The 17101-nt window shown below is 40.9% G+C and overlaps 2 protein-coding genes across 2 annotated transcripts; one reads left to right on the plus strand and one right to left on the minus strand.

Annotated features, from left to right (window-relative positions):
• Positions 1-1389: 1389 nt before the first annotated feature.
• LOC144092954 (uncharacterized) lies at positions 1390-9784 on the plus strand. The gene is made up of 24 exons (XM_077626139.1): positions 1390-1494; positions 1971-1991; positions 2087-2249; positions 2324-2592; positions 2672-2808; positions 2873-3161; positions 3404-3566; positions 3644-3912; positions 3995-4140; positions 4223-4677; positions 4752-5020; positions 5116-5261; positions 5329-5783; positions 5854-6122; positions 6195-6340; positions 6414-6705; positions 6885-7029; positions 7103-7356; positions 7437-7552; positions 7639-7939; positions 8034-8205; positions 8357-8622; positions 8725-8834; positions 9065-9784. Exons 1-24 carry the CDS (start codon positions 1398-1400, stop codon positions 9332-9334), a joined length of 5220 nt encoding a protein of 1739 aa, XP_077482265.1. The 5' UTR covers positions 1390-1397; the 3' UTR covers positions 9335-9784.
• LOC144092955 (integrin alpha-M-like) lies at positions 9405-16672 on the minus strand. Its single transcript, XM_077626140.1, is given in 31 exon segments — positions 9405-9738; positions 9741-9792; positions 9880-9990; positions 10055-10168; positions 10257-10367; positions 10438-10518; positions 10588-10686; positions 10764-10833; positions 10905-10991; positions 11062-11141; positions 11222-11320; positions 11383-11524; positions 11592-11665; positions 11744-11869; positions 11958-12112; positions 12187-12329; positions 12420-12553; positions 12720-12929; positions 13011-13157; positions 13437-13573; positions 13643-13757; positions 13834-13907; positions 14001-14151; positions 14229-14379; positions 14472-14614; positions 14687-14814; positions 14921-15035; positions 15108-15178; positions 16020-16117; positions 16192-16294; positions 16371-16672. Coding segments are annotated over 31 exon segments (3390 nt in total). The 5' UTR covers positions 16408-16672; the 3' UTR covers positions 9405-9706.
• Positions 16673-17101: the final 429 nt, after the last annotated feature.

The raw sequence follows: 17101 nt of genomic DNA on the forward strand, positions 1-17101 counted from the left end.
TGTTTTTGTTGCAGCAACAAGATGACGCCAAAGACCTACTTAGCAGGTGAGTATCAATTTATATATACTATATATAAAAAAGAAGGTGAAATGAAATAGTGTATAGTACATGTGTCAAAATGGCGGCCCGGGGGCCAAATCTGGCCCGCCGCATCATTTTGTGTGGCCCGGGAAAGTAAATCATGAGTGCCGACTTTCTGTTTTAGGATCAAATTAAAATGAAGAGTATAGATGTATATTAAATTTCCTGATTTTCCCCCTTTTAAATCAATAATTGTATTTTTTTAATCATTTTTTTCTGTGTTTTTAGTTCACAAATCATTTTGTAAAATCTAAAAATATATATAAAAAAAGCTCAAATACACATTGTTTTAGATCTATAAAAAAACTGAATATTCAGGGCTTTTAATCTAGTTCTTTTAATCCATTTATAAAAAAAAATATCTAAATATTATACTAAAATGGCCCGGCCCCCGTGAAATCAAGTTGACGTTAACGTTGACGTTAGTCTGACACCCTTGGTGTAAAATATACTTCTATTGTAACCCTAAAACTTTATTAGTTTTTGTTTATGGTGGACATGAAAACAGTACTTGTTAGTGTTTATGAGTTATATATTTTGAGGGGGTTTCTCAAAAGTTGTTTGTTTTTCAGAATGGCTTGGGGGGGGTTGGTTAAACGGAAATGTTCACATGGCTAAGGCTAAGAGTAAATGGCCTTCCCTCACTACTGGAAAGAATGCACAGGCCCTCCAGCAACAGCTGACATTCTTAGGCAAACCTTGACTTGGGGGTGAAATGAACTTTAAGCAAGCCTTCTGCATTCTCTTCGAAGCTGTAGCTTTTTCCACAAAACCGGTTGTTTTCCCACAGACCAGAAAAAAAGTGCCATCAGAGACTCAAGAACATCCTCATGGTCAAAAGTCCATTAACATTTGTGGACTTCACATTATTGAGAAGAGATTTTAAAATGACCCTGTCAGTTTTACAAGACATTTATTCACCCCTTTTACAGAAACTATTACTGCTACTGTACTTTTAAAAGCAATTGCTTTTTTTCTAAATAGTTTTAGCTGAAATGCCATTTGAGGATATACTGTATGAAATAAAAAAAATAAATATAAAAAGGGGAATTATAGTGCATGTCAGAAGCAGATTATTAATAGGTGCATTTGTCAAAAGGCCTGATGATGCGCCATACTTGACAACAAAAAACCCCATTTGAAAATGTTGTTTTTCAGCTTTGCGAAATGTGAAATATTTGCAGTATTCGCTTCATACGTGGGTAGCATTTAAAACCGGTGCGTTACGGCAATTTTGTCGTCTGAAAATTTGTTCCGTCCAATTAAAGGAGCAAGAAAGTAGTCAACTTATGTGTAGGAGGGCCTCACCTGCCAGATGTTTAAATACTGTCACATGCAAAAAGTGTGTATTCTCACAATGGCTTGGAGAGAATACCCCAATGTTTTGACTCTTGTCATCCTTTTAACAGCAAGTAAGTCTATATATCTATATATAATTTTGTTTCTTGTTTAAACAAGTACCCATTGTAATTTGTTTAAGCTTTTCATGTTGTTGAAATATATACTGCAATGACAAACCTGAGGGGAGGATTTAAATTGAGTGTAAATTATGTTTTGGATAAATTCTCATTAGACACTTTAATGGATTTATATTTAGACATGTTTGTTAAAACAACTTTTTATTTTGTTTCATCTTTATAAATGCTATTATTTCTCATAAAATACTCTATTTAATTCATGCATGTATTGGTTTAAATAGTCACATCTTCGCAAAAGGTATAAGTCTATCTTCAGCAAAAATGTGCACATTTGAAATCGTCTAAGGAGTCTGTTTAGCGTAATTTAGAAAATTGAGTTGCTAATTGTCCTGCGTCTGCACCTACCCGATGTTAACGAACCTGTTTGAGCTCAAGTGATAATTCCTTTTGTGTTTTTTGTGTTTCTGCAGGGTCACAAGCACAACTTGATGGTGAATTAATATTCTAAACTTTGTGATTTTATGTGAAAGATAAGAATGAGTATTTTTCCAATGAATTCTTCTTAACTGCTTTCTTTCCTATGCAGTGTGCGGCCGCCCAACACTAATCACAAAAATTGTTGGGGGTGGAGAGGCGCAAGAAGGAAGTTGGCCCTGGCAGGCTAGTTTACGGCATTTTGGAATGCATTTTTGTGGTGGCTCTCTCATAAACAAAGAGTGGGTAATGTCCGCTGCCCACTGCTTCTCCAGGTGAGTCACGCCAAGGTGACCACAGAATCCTTTCTTCTACGTTGATCACGTAACCTTTCGCATTCACTTTGTAGCCCTGATACCTCTGGATTGGCAATTTCTCTTGGTCGTCACAACCTGGTGGGAAACAACTCAAAGGAATTGAACAAAACCGTCAACAAAATCGTTTTGCATCCGGACTTTGACATTTTCAGCTTGGAAAATGACATCGCTCTGCTCAGACTCTCCTCGCCAGTCACGTTCACCGACCATATCAGTCCTGTTTGCCTGGCAGCCAGTGGTAGTGTGTTCAATAATGGAACTGAAAGCTGGGTCACTGGTTGGGGGACGGTCAGGAAATATGGTCAGGCACTCATTGTTCTCTGCATTATTTTTAATCAATTCATTTATTAAACACGAAACAATATCCTTGCATCCTTTAGTGTCCTTAAACACCCTACAAGAATTGGAAGTCCCAGTTATAGGAAACAGACAGTGTAACTGCCTGGATGGAGTCGGTTTAATCACAGAAAATATGATCTGTGCTGGTTTTCTGCATGGAGAAAAAGACGCTTGTCAGGTAAAGAACGCCATTATTTCTGTAGGAACATGTTTCGACAAACAGTTCGTCTTCCCTTTTCTAGGGCGACTCGGGGGGTCCAATGGTGAGCAAGCAAGATTCTATCTGGATCCAGTCTGGAATCGTCAGTTACGGTCTTGATTGTGATCAGCTCAATCAACCTAGTATCTACTCCCGCGTGTCCCGTTACCAGTCCTGGATCAATTTGCACATCACCTCTGATGGGCCCGGGTTTGTGCTGTTCAACTCTACTGGACTAGATGCTGATGGCACTTATACTTGTTCTGGTCTTCCTCCTCCTGTTACTGAAAAACCAGTTGAAGATCCAAGGCACATCTTCACAAGTGCTGAACGTGCGTACAATCCCATTTGTAATATCAAAGTACAATCCACGCACAGCACACTTGTATGATAACATCAGAAGTTTACCAACCTGTTTCTCAATACAGTCCTGTTACTTATGTTATATTTCCCATTTCAATTGTATTTCTGCATTGGTATACACTTAGCCAAGCTGTGGTCCATGTCCTTTTGCATTTTAAACTTCTGTACCTCGCGGCAAGGCTGTCAATTTACAAAGATGGCATATTTGCAGTGTGTGGAGTTCCAGCAAGGAAGCACAGAATAGTTGGAGGTGACATTGCTTCAGATGGAACTTGGCCCTGGCAGGCTAGTCTGCAACATTTTGGTAACCATATTTGTGGTGGTACCCTCATAAACAAAGAGTGGATACTGTCTGCTGCCCACTGCTTCTCCAGGTGGGTCACCCATAAATTAGGACAGACAATTATGACATGTTCAATTGCTAATCTAACATTTGGTATTCTTTCTCTAGCACCAGCACCCGTGGTTGGTCAGTTTCTTTAGGTCTTCTGAAGCTAGAAGAGCTTGAACCTCACAAAGTGACCATCGATGTTGCCACGATCATCTTGCATCCATCCTACAATATTTACAGATTTGAAAATGATATTTCTCTGGTGAGACTCACCACTGCAGTCATTTTCACAGACCATGTCAAACCTATATGTCTTGCATCTGAAAGCAGCGTGTTTGTCAATGGTACTAGTAGTTGGGTCACAGGCTGGGGAACAATTGATGAAGGAGGTGAGGAGCTTATTCCATAGCGAAACAAATCTTAAAATGATGTTTATTGAGTGTATCTCATGTACTTAACTATATCTTTTAGTGTCTCTTCCTTCCCCAAAGCCACTACATGAAGTTGAAGTCCCAGTTTTGGGAAACAGACAATGTAACTGTCTAGTTGGAGTGGGTTTAATTGCAGAAAGTATGCTATGTGCTGGTCTTCTAGAAGGTGGGAAAGACGCTTGTCAGGTACATTACTCTCATTTTGTTCTTGTTTATTTCTTAAATCTTAAAAGATGCTTTGACAGGCACTTATTCTCATTAACCTCAGGGGGATTCGGGAGGTCCATTGATGAGTGAACAAAATTCTATTTGGATTCAGTCTGGAATTGTCAGTTTTGGATTAGGGTGTGCTCGGCCTAATTCTCCTGGAGTCTACACAAGAGTGTCTTCCTACGAGTCCTGGATTAACTCCAACATCCTCTCTGACAAGCCTGGCTTCATGCAGTTCAGCCCAATTGGTCCAGATTCTGATAGCACCTACATGTGCCCTGGTCTACCTCCTCCTGTTACTGAAACACCAGCTCCAACAGAAAATCCAGAGTCCATCATATCAAATGTAATTTGCGGCAGGCCAAAACAGAAAACAATGATTGTTGGTGGAGGAGACGCTCAAGCTGAAATTTGGCCTTGGCAGGCTAGTCTACAGAATTTTGGTGGTCACATTTGTGGTGGTTCTCTCATAAACAGAGAGTGGGTATTGTCTGCAGCTCATTGCTTTCCCAGGTGGGTCTGCCAAACATGAATGAATATTTATCTCCTCTAATTTGACTGTGTATTATTTGCTTTTCTCTCTTCAGCATAAGTACCTTTGGATGGAAGGTTTCTCTAGGTCTTCAGAACCTACTGGGTAATTTTTCAAAGGCGATGTCCAGAGATGTTGAAGAGATCATTTTGCATCCAGAATTCAGCATTTTCACCATTGAAAATGACATTGCTCTCGTTAAACTTTCATCGCCAGTCACTTTTACAGACTACATCAGACCTGTGTGTCTGGCATCCAGTAGTAGTGTGTTCAACAATGGCACTCCTAGCTGGGTCACTCGCTGGCGATCACTGCAGGAAGATGGTGAGGCATTTTATGAGTGGTCAAGTGCAAATTTCCAACTATAGTACTTTATAATATATCAAATTGAACTGATACACACTTACTGTATTATTTAGTGCCCCTGCCCTTCCCTGAAACTCTCCAAGAAATTCAAGTGCCAGTGGTGGGAAACCAACAGTGTAATTGTCTTAATGGATTAGGTTTAATCACTGAAAATATGATCTGTGCTGGTTTACTGGAAGGAGGGAAAGATGCTTGTCAGGTAGACTAATTCTAATTTCCAATTAGAAAAAAATGTTTGGACAGGTAATCTATTTTTTACACCCTAGGGAAATGGAGGTGGTCCAATGGTAAGTGAGCAGGAGTCTGTATGGATCCAATCTGGAATTGCCAATTCTGGATTTGGCTGTGGTCAGCCCAACCGGCCCAATGTCTACTCAAGGGTGTCCCAGTACCAGTCCTGGATAGACTTGCACATAATTCATGATAAACCCGGGTTTGTGCAGTTCAACTCCAATGAGCAGGATGCTGATATCAACTACGTATGTCCCAGTCTAACTTCTCCTGTCACTGAAGGACCAACTACAACAGAAAATCCAGTAACTATCATTTCAAGTGAGGTTTGTGGCATCGCATCCCTGAACACAAGGATTGTCGGGGGTGTTGATAGCCAAGAAGGCAGTTGGCCTTGGCAGGCCAGCCTCCAGATATATGGTAGACATGTTTGTTCTGGTTCTCTCATAAACACAGAATGGGTACTGTCCGCTGCCCAGTGCTTCTCCAGGTGCATCACTCAATCATATGCGTAAATTTTATCTAACCCAATCCACTAACCTTTGGCACTTTCCCTGCAGCACAGATATCTTTGGATGGTCGGTTTCTCTTGGTCTTCAGAACCTTCAAGGATATAATTCAAATCAAGTGTCCCGAAATGTTGATACCATCATTTTGCATCCAGACTTCAGTATTTCCAACTATGATAATGATATTGCTCTGGTTAAACTTTCATTACCAGTCACTTTTACAGACTACATCAGACCTGTGTGTCTCCCATCCAGTAATAGTGAGTTCCACAATGGGACGCCTAGCTGGGTCACTGGTTGGGGATCAGTCCAGGAAGATTGTAAGATGCTCTACCAGTGATAAAATATATTTACCAACAATATACGTCATGCACTGCCAATGTGTTCTTTAGTGCTCCTCCTTTTCCCGGAAACACTACAAGAAGTGGAGGTCCCTGTCCTTGGAAATAGACAGTGTAACTGCCTGAATGGAGAGGGCTCAGTAACAGACAATATGATCTGTGCAGGGGTTCTGGAAGGAGCGAAAGGCCCTTGCTGGGTAGACTACTTATCTTATTATTTGTGTTTCTTAAAACATGTTGTTGACATGCAAAGTTTTTACACAACCTCAGGGGGATGCTGGAGCTCCCATGGCGAGCGAGCAGGGTTCTAAATGGATCCAATCTGGAATTGTTAGTTTTGGAAATGGCTGTGTAAGACCTAATCAACCTGGGGTCTACTCAAGAGTGTCCCGCTATCAGTTCTGGATCGACTCCCACATCAGCGTCGATAAACCTGGTTTCGTGCAGTTTAAATCCAGTAGGCCGGACACTGATATCAACTACACTTGCCCTTTACCACCTGTGGGGACTGATAGCCCAGCAACAACTGAAGTTCCAGTACCCAGCGTGTCAAGTGCTGAATGTGGGTAACAACCTGAACTAGTATTATACACTGGTGTAACCTAAACTTAAGTTCAATGGGCTGTGCAGTACATTACAATACAAAGTACTCTGACATGCTTGTTAAGTCAGAATAAAAACAGAATATTAGCTATATTTTATCAATCTACTGCAGTCCTAGTAAAGTACAATGTTTTACAGTGTGTGGCAGTACAACAGTGGATACTAAGATAGAAGAGGGCAGTTTCCCCTGGCAGGCAAGTCTACAAAGTTATGGCAGCCATGTTTGTAGTGGTTCTCTCATAAACAGTGAGTGGGTGATGTCTGCTGCTCACTGCTTCTCCAGGTGGGTCATCTAAGGATGAAAACATGCATCTCCCCTAATTTGACCTGCTAACCTTTCGGCATTCATTCTGCAGCACTATTACCGTTGGCTGGTCGGTTTCTCTCGGTCCTCGAGACAATTCAAATCAAGTGTCCAGAAATGTCGATATGATCGTTGTGCATCCAGACTACAACCGTTCCAACAATGACAACGACATCGCTCTCCTCAGACTCTCCTCAGCTGTGTCAATCACAGGTTATATCCGACCTGTATGTCTGGCAGCCGATAAGAGTGTGTTCAACGATGGTACCGAAAGCTTGGTTACTGGATGGAGATCAGTCCAGAGAGGTGAGGATTTGATATTTTCTAAACTCATATTTGTTGAATTTACATTACACTTTGTGTCCTTTTCCTGAAAAATTTACTAGAAGTAGAAATCCGAGTTGTTGGAAACAGGCAGTGTGACTGCCTGAATAAAGAAGGCTCAGTCACAGACAACATGATCTGTGCTAGGATTCTAGAAGGAGGGAAAGACACCTGTCAGGTAGACTCTATGTTGTCAATTTCTTGATTTAGAATTTTTTTTGCTGCAAGTTTCCGAAGCCAAACTACTCTACTTGAAATCCTTAGGGGGATACAGGAGGTCCAATGGTCAACAAGCAGGATTCCAAATGGATCCAGTCTGGAATTGCTAGTTTTGGCTGTGTGCTGCCCAATAAACCGTCAGTTTATGCAAGAGTGTCTCGCTACCAGTCGTGGATCAACTCTCAGATCGGCTCGGATAAGCCAGGCTTTGTACATTTCAACTCCAATGGGTTGGATGATCGCAACTACACTTGTCCTCTATCGCCTCCTGTTATCGATATCACAACTACAATAGGAACAGCTCTGACCTCAACAACTACAAGAACAACACTACCAAATCCCACTGGTTACTGTCTTCTTGTGATTCAAATAATCTTTACTATTTTTTATTGCCTGATTTCACATGTATGTCTTGGACTTTGTTATATCCCTTCATTTAGGGCAAGTATGCGGTACTGCACCCCTGAACGTTCGCCTGGAAGGCAACCCTCAATATGTACAAAGTGGAACTTGGCCCTGGATCACAAGTCTCCACGAAAATGGGCGATATGCTTGTGCAGGAACTCTTATTACTTCCACTTTCATCCTCACTGCTGCTGAGTGCTTTTCTAGGTATTTTTTTTTACTGGATAGCAGTCTTCTGTCTAATTGGATGGTCAATTTGGGTATTTCACTTTATATTCATATTGTACTCATCTATTCAAATTCATGCTGTCCATATAAGAATCTTTTTATTCTAAGGCAATTTATATGCTGTATGCAGCTCTACTCCAGTGGTCAGTAACTGGACTGCGTATGTGGGACACAAAATTGTCAAAGGCATGGAGGAGTTTGAAATCTCATTGGCCATCGATAGGATTACCATAAGCCAACAGCAAGATTCGAATGTTGCAGTGCTGCATCTAAAACAACACGTTGCATTCAGTATTTACCGTCAACCTGTGTGTTTGGACATCAACAATGCAGTCGCCTTCCCTGTTGGAAGTCGCTGCTGGATCGCAGGCTGGGGAAAACAGAACCCATATCAAGGTGAGGCCACAATCACCATGGAGATTTTTTCTTGAGATTGAATTGACCAAAATAGCTTAAAATTACTATTTCCACATTAATGAGTATGTATGTTCTTCTCAGGTATTATGAAATCCGAAAGACTAAGAGACCTTGAAACTGAGGTAGTCAGTTGTGAAAGTTCTGGGTCTGATACGGAGAACATTTGTACTTCTTCCTTGGACCTTCAACAGGTACGTTCCTGTTACACATATATCTTCAAATGGTCAGATTTATCCTGATAAAATTTGCTGTCTCTTATGGGCTTGACCTTCAACCTCGGCCTATCCATTGTATATTTTGATTTCTGTTGTTGTGAGCAACCTTCTACTAACATATCCAGTGTCTATCTTATAAAACCATCTTAAACTAGCCTATTCAAACCCTCTAATGGATGATGTCATTCATACTCATGTCTTTGTAGGGAGATGTTGGCGGGCCTCTTATCTGCAAGTCAGACTCATCTTGGTTCCAGGCAGCCGTTGTAACAACAGCCCTCCACACCAACATTCAGGTGTTCTCCAAAACATCGCGTTTGGCATCATTCTTGAAGGAAACGGTAGGCGACACGCCATCTCCTGCGCCTGAGTCCTCAGCAGGTGTACTAGGTTCATCCAGGTTCTCGCACTTTTATTTCTTTGTGTCTTTAACCTCTTCCTACCTGGTTTCATCTATGTATCATGGAGAGGCATGAGATTAGTTACTTATATATCGACTCACTTATGCCAGACCTGAGTAAATGAAGTACCAAATTAGTTATTTTTTATTATTGTTGTGACTTTCTTTCTGACAATAATATACTTAGTAAGATACAAAAAAAATCAAATATTTCCAAACTTGTTTTTCAGTACATTTTTTTTATGTTAACACAAACATAGCAAGGCCTTCATGCATATAAACATGTTAAACAATAGTGCAAAAATGTCATTCCTTATGTGAAATTTTATTGAATGATATGTTGAATGAGCTTTACTGAGATGATAAATAGACAACGAATTCAGTGTGTTGCATAGCTGGTAGCAAAGGCCTCAAATTATTATTATTATTAATGTTATTGCTATGTGAGTTAGGCTGCATCATTCACTGGGCCGCTTGTTCTCCACCGTCGACATCATTGATCATTTCCTTGTATTTACTCTTGAAAAATCCGGCCTGTGAATACAAAATGTTGGCATACTCTCAGGATGTATTTGTGTGATTTGTTCATCTTTTCATTCCCTTATTTTCTTATTTTCTCACCTTATATAGGACAATTGAGAGTAGAGCCAGTATTGCCACTCCTCCCAAGGAACCGCCAACTATCTCTTTGGTAAAGTCTGGTTGGGGATACACTTCTACCCCTGTTTCAATCTGAAATGGACAACAACATTTGAGCCAATACATTCAAGTTTTGTCCCCCCAATTTTAAAATTACCTTGTGCGCGGCAGGTTTACTATTAGACGATGTTGAGAAGAAAATGTACTTGTTCTGGTCATACTCCAAACTGGCTGTGCTGACTAAGATGAACTTGGCGTTGTTGAGCCCAATCTGTTTCAAAATGACAACTGAATTAGACGGGCTCTTCAATTACATAGAAAGGAGACCACCCTTTAAATAATACGCGCTTATGAATTACCTGCTGGATCCATGCTGAACTCATATTGGCGGATATTTTGTACTCCTTGTTCTCTAACGTTCCCATCAACCTATTACAATTAAACACTCTGCACGTAGCCACAGAGCAATCCTGTGAACATTGAAAAAAACACATCATGCATGTGTACCCTCTCCTAAACAGATAGTGATGCTTTTCTTACCACTAACTTATTTCTTTGCACCAGACCAACAAAATTTGGGATATTAGAGCTTTCATCATTGCTGTAGTGGCAACCTGGAATCTGAAATGAAGACAGTTCGTGTTAACAGACAGGTGAGGACGGTTAATATAAAATGATATGACGTTCTACCTGCAGACTTGTCAAATTCTGCCAGATTTCCTGTTCACCAAGCTTCACTGGGACTCTGATCACAACTGTGAGGTTCAAGGCTCTGATGGTATTAGAAACCTAACACAAAGTCATTCATGGTTCTTAGTCTAATGCTAAATCAATTCGTACCTTTGTTTTTTTAATAATTATCTTACCAGAACTGATTGCTGTATTGATTTGTGTTCATCATTTTTTCCGTAGGTGAAATTGATGTATCTTAGAGAACTAAAAAAAAGCGTCTGATCAATGTTACAGTCAATTAATGGTCAAGTTCTCATTACTGCCCAATGACACACCTTTCCATTGTAACAAAAATGCTGTACTTTACACCAATGTCTTTGAATTTGTAAGGTTGACTCAAAGCCGAGTGTATCTCATTCCCACTAGAACAAAAACAGGAGTTGAAGTGTGTAGGAAAAATTGGTTATCCCACACACTGGTGAAAAACTCAACCTTGTTGCATTTGCTGTGATGAAAATCCTGTCTTCCAGTTGTCTGTTTGTTGCAATGCCGTACGAGACCACAAAGGCAGCCTGAAATCATTCCTTAATCGGTACTTAAGAAGTACAGATACTGTGCAAGAAGTGGAACTGAAATCTATTTCAGAACAAACCTTGGCGTTGCTACCGAAAATGGGTTTATCAATGGTGCATTCTGTCCTTCCACGGGTGAGACCACCTTCACTGTCCAAAGAGTTGCACTCAATTCGTCTCTTTATGGAAGAAAAACAAAATGAATCATGTCCGAGAAAAAAAGGTCTATATTGAACCTTACCTGCAGAGCAGTAAATTTTCTGTAAGAGAGCCCGATTGGGTACGTGAGAACAACGAAGGTGTTGTAGGAATTTTCTCCCCGGTTTTCCACAGATACATTGACGTTCAAGAGTTCATCAATGCCCACTCGGAACTCTGAGGAGCTGCTCCGTGATGAACGAGGTCAAGCATTGCGGAAAAAGTACTTCAAAACCTTGATGAATGTCTCACCTGTTAAAGTTAAATTCCAGTTTGAGGTTATCTTCACAAATTCTGTCCTCGCCGCAGTTGATCTCAAAAGACAACTGTGGAGAGCAGAAGATGGGTCAACACCTGAATCAGTGGGATAGGTCTACACCTTACGAGGCATGAAGCTCTCTCACCGGATGGAAGGTGGTCATTTTGGTCTGTTTGGCCAAAGTGGGGCTCAGGTCATTGGCGGCGGGCAAACCTTCAAATGTCATCTGCAGCTCATTGTAAAGAGGATTCAAAGAGTCGTCTGTGCAAGGCTAAAAAGTTGAACATGTCAAGGAAAAGACAGCTGAGAACGGCGTGGTGAGGTCTTCGGCTTTGGCGCTTCACTATCTGGCAACTCACCTTAATGTAGAATTTGACTACGAAGCATTGTTGCTCTTCTAAATCGAGAATCATGCTCCTGCTCGTTTCTCGATTCTTTTCACTGATGTAAGCACGGTTGTTTGGCACCTTGCGAGTGACGTCCAGCGTTAAGGTATAATTAACTCTCGCTCTCGCTGTGACATTTTTGAATAAGCGTTAGCAAGATGGACAAGTCACTAAATGAAGATAGACCCAGATATTCAGGCACCTGTCGACACGGGGGAGAGACTGCTCATCAAAAAGCAGATTTCTGCATTGAAGGGCTTTGGATTTTCACAAGTAGCGTTTTTTGTGGAGACTTGTTTCGGGTTATAGGACAGTATGCTGTCGACCAATACTATGGGTTTAGATCTGAGAACAAAGACGTTGCAGACTTGTAACTTCATGAATTATCCACAAACTTTTGTCCTAAAAATGAAGTATCCATGGAGAATAGTTTACCTGAGTAAAATGACTCTTCCTTTTGCACCCACTGCAAGGTCAACCATGTTATCCCCGCTGAGATCAGCAGAAGATTGACTGATGGACATGCCAAAGAACCTGAGACCTGACTCCAATTCCAATCCGGCAATCCTCTAAATGAGTAAGTGAAAAACCTTTATTCCTTTTGTCTCACTTTTAGAAGAACAGCACTCTAAGATGTGGTGTTTATGTTTATTATTGTGGGACTTTTAGTTCAGAGATGACTTTTGTCAGGTATGCTCCGTGTCCAGGAAGGAACAGTTGATCTTTGCAAAATACCTGTGAGAAAGTAGCAGAGATCCTTTTTTGCTCTCCTTGAAATATGTAGACGCTGCCTCGGCCGTCATCCTCCAACGGCGCCCCGACCACCAAGTCGTTACGTCCATCTGAGTTGATGTCAGGCAATATGGCGAGGGAGGAGCCAAATCGCCCTCTGGGAGATGCGACTCCTCTCAGAACCAAAGGAGAGTCGAACTGGCACTCTAGTCTCTGGTGGCAAAGCAAAGGTAAAAGATTTTTGAAAGGATTCATTTTCAAAAGAGGGCCCCAAACAATCTCAAAGTGACTCACTAGGCCAATCATGACGCAAACGTAAACCCTGCCCTCTCTGTCGTCCTCTACATACATGGGCGCAGAAATGAGGACGACATCCGTGATGGCGTCTTGGTTCACATCCATGGCACAGACCACTGCTCCGAAATATTCCCCAATCTGATACTAAAGCCACAATAACAATAAAAAAAAGATTGTTTTGTGTACAGTTTTAGTTCCACAAAAAAAACAATAACAATATAAATACGGTGGGAAAAAAATCACTATAATGAACTGCCTGAAAACCTACAAGAAGCTACCCAAAGTCAACAGAAGTGACCACAAATTGAACCAAAACCAATCGGAAAATATCCCGAAATGTACCTAAAATATGTGCAACGACTATATTTATTTTCCATAGCTACTGGCCAGTTGTGCAATCCACGCGACACTGTGCGAGCATACCTGCGATTCAAAGGGTTCTATTTTTTGTTCGAGCATGTTTTGAAGAATCACCATCACAACTCCTCGATGTTGATATCTTGGCGCACCAACTACTGTCAGCGTTGCAGAACGCGTTCGGGCTATGGTTATTGAATAACCTGAAATTTAATGAGGTGATGAAGAAGTGCATCGTGGCTCTAGACTGAAGTTGATGATCAAATTCATACCCAAATAGCTGTCGGGATCAATATCCGTAGGCAGATAAGAACTTGTTGTCTGGCCGACATATGTTTGGAAACCTCCTCTCCAACCGTTGGCCCCGACAGAAGTCATCTGTATTCCCTGAAATCATCCCAGAAACGTTATGAACATTTGTTAAAACATCTTTCGCCATGTGCACGAATGCTCGGTTTAGTACGTCGGGCGTGTAGGTGGCGCTCAATCCGCGCTGAGCCATCTCCATTTTTAGCATCTCACCACTTGTTTGGGATCCTAAAATCACCATAAAAATACATAGTAGGTATTTATGAAATGAATGTTGTGATTCTCCTTGTGTAAAGTATTACGAAGCAGTTTCCATTTTACCTTCAATGGCAAAGATGCTTTCCTCCAAAGTCTCCTGTAAGGCATCCAGCGCATCGAAGCTCCCCACACGAAACACGTGCTTGTTCGAGGGAAGCGATGCGATGGTGTTCAGCTCAATTTTTGCCTTTTGGTTTTCAAATGCACTCCCCACCTTGTCAAAATTGGAAAAAAAACATGGCCTCATTTAAAAATGAAAGGTGCCATTATACTGTTAACATTACAACTCACCCCAATAGCAAATCGAACTATATTTTTTCTGTTGGCTTCCTGAATTGCAGCTGGCAATTTGCTGCTATCTCCAGATTCTCCATCCGTGATCACGATAAGAATCTTTTTCACATCGAGCCTGGAGCCTTGGCTTCCCGAAAAGACTTTATCACTATTAAAACAAAGAGTATCTGAGTTCATTTTTAAATTGCTATGCATTTAGATTGCAAAAGAGGCTTGGAAGGAAACAACAAACAAACATACACAACAGTTGAAATGGCACTAGCTGTATACGTCACACTTTTTAACTGCTGTATTCCTTGAATCGTGTTTTTCCAGGTGGTAGCGTTCAAAGCAGACAAATTGGAATGGATTTTGGTCTTGGAGGAGAATTGGATGATGGCAAACTTTTAGAGAACATATTAAAAACATGCATATTAATATACATGCAAAATTACAAAATAATCAAAGTCACTCACCAGGGAATCTTTGCCCACAAAAGATTCGATGAGTCCAATGACAAAATTCTTCATTGTTGTAAACTGATCCGGTTCTACGCTGCCTGACCCGTCCAACAGAAATGCGATGTCTGCTTTATTACGGCACTCTTGTCATAAAAAAATATAAAAATAATAATAATTTATACCGTGTGTAGGCCAGTCAAGATTGAATGATTTGTTCACTACAATTATTGAATAAAAAATAAGGAGCACCATCGAGAGCAGCGGGCCGAGGTGGTCCGACTCTGTTCGAAAGGTCTATCTCCAAGCACAAGCCGTTGAACATAATGATGCTTCCACAATCTTTTGGAATGGTTGGACCGCAAGCCTGCAAGGGACCCAATATGACAAGTAGGAATTTCACAGACTGCCCACGTGCAAAATGATGAAAATGATTTACCATAACATCTCGGGTGGACGGATTGGTTGTCATGGTCAAGCCTAAAGACATGTTGATGGCAAAATCCGGCACTGTGAAGAAGTTAATTACTTATTTAGGTATTTGCTTGTCATTTTTATGACTTTGCTCAATTCTATTTTTTATAAATAATGAAAAAAATTCAAAGTTAACTGCCCCGCCTGGATAAACTTGGACATTTTTAACTTTTTCAGTGCAAGTGACAATCGTGTGCGGTCGATTGGTCGCCGGTCTTTTGGTCGCCGTCTTTTGGTTGCCGGTCTTTTGGTCGCGGTCTTTTGGTCGCCCGACCGAGACAACGGGCGACCAAAAGACCGGCGACCAAAAGACCGGCGACCAAAAGACCGGCGACCAAAAGACCGGCGACCAAAAGACCGGCGACCAAAAGACCGACGACCAAAAGACCAGCGACAAAACAAGGTAAAACTACACGGTCTACGCGTCAATAAAAGCCAACAATGGCCATGAGCAGTTTCACTGAGCGGACGTGTGAGTGTATTAGAGTTTGTATGTACATGCGTTGTCCCTTTAAGAAGCTACGTCCGTCAGGTTCTTAACAAGTTTTCCAACAAAAAACAATAAAAGTCCGGGAAATTTTGAGCTTTTCTTTAGCCTAATAATTACTAGGGCATTAAGTATGACTAAATAGTAATTCACAGTTTGTATTTAGGGAATTTGAGCAACGATTTAAATGGTAATTATCAATAACCTTCCGGGCGACCAAAAGACCTGCGACCAAAAGATCGCCGACCAAAAGACCGGCGACCAATCGACCGTGTACCAGTGACAATACACGTCCAATGGCGTGGCTCTTAGAAACCACATTAAAGCAGCCCAATTGGTAACCAGTTCTTTACTTGAACTTGGAACTATCAAGAATGTGATGTGTCTTACCTGGAATTTGCAACGCTCTGCAGGTGTCAAGGCCGCAATTGAAGATTTGCCCTCTTTTGTTTGCTGAAGTCTGAGCCAGAGGCGCACTGACGAGCAAACTGGCAAAACAGAACCAGACCAATGCTACCGAATCTGACTACCAAAACATTCTCAACTCAATTCCATCACTCACTCAGATCGCCGTTGCACTATCTGGTATCCAAAACCCTCTGCGGAGTTATTCAAGGTTTTCCAAACCACAGGATCAATATTGAAGGCAAGTGTAGCTTTAAATACTGAGAGGAAAAAAACTGAAAATATAGTCTGATGTCACTGAATAGATGTCAACTTTAAAAAAAAATCTTATCTTACCTGTCATTAAAAGTGTGATAAAAGTGAGCAAATCCATTCCGTTAATCCCAAAAAGGTCCCCAAAACACCGCAAATGTTGCACTGCAACTACTGAACAGGAACTTGAAGGCAAAAATGATTGAACCAGTTGTGTGAAAGCTGAAAAAAGAAAAAAGAAGAACTCAGATGTGGAGTCACTATATTGTCTCACTTTTTTGCTCGGGAAGGAAACATCCTCCGACTAATTGCTTCACAAACAGAATTAAAGAAATTCAAGACTTTGGAGTCATCGTTTTGTTTTTTTCTCAATACTCGCGGTGACTTTGTCCGGTCTTTCTTGTACAGCTCAGGTGAAAAGCCTGATTATAATTTGGTTTATTGCAAAACATCCCCAAATAACTAATTTATTTCTGGTTTTTGCTTTTACTTCCTCTGCACTGTCTCATTGGAGGATTGTAGCAGGAAGTTCCACAATGGCAGACATTCACGCAATAGCCCGCTTTTTAACCTCCTGATGACTTAGACGTTTAAAATAGTACAGACATGCTGTGTAGGCATATACTGTAAATGAATGAACTTTGTGTCAAATGATCCTTTTTACTTTAGCAACATCAGCATTTCTGTTTATTTAAAAAAACGAGTGATGCATCATCACTGTGTTTATACAAATACACGTGAACACTGAAATCTACTTATCACTTGGTAAAATGAACTAACAAAACCAAAAAAAGAATAGAAAATGTTAATTTTTC

The sequence above is a fragment of the Stigmatopora argus genome, chromosome 18 (genome assembly GCF_051989625.1).
Source record: "Stigmatopora argus isolate UIUO_Sarg chromosome 18, RoL_Sarg_1.0, whole genome shotgun sequence".
NCBI lineage: Eukaryota > Metazoa > Chordata > Actinopteri > Syngnathiformes > Syngnathidae > Stigmatopora > Stigmatopora argus.

Excerpts from the sequence above, each read along its gene's own strand:
- LOC144092954 (XM_077626139.1), top strand. The coding sequence starts at position 1,398 with ATGTTTAAATACTGTCACATGCAAAAAGTGTGTATTCTCACAATGGCT. Across the intron at positions 1,495-1,970 it reads TGTCATCCTTTTAACAGCAA|GGTCACAAGCACAACTTGAT; the intron begins GTAAGTCTATAT and ends GTGTTTCTGCAG. Across the intron at positions 6,123-6,194 it reads GGGATCAGTCCAGGAAGATT|TGCTCCTCCTTTTCCCGGAA; the intron begins GTAAGATGCTCT and ends TGTGTTCTTTAG.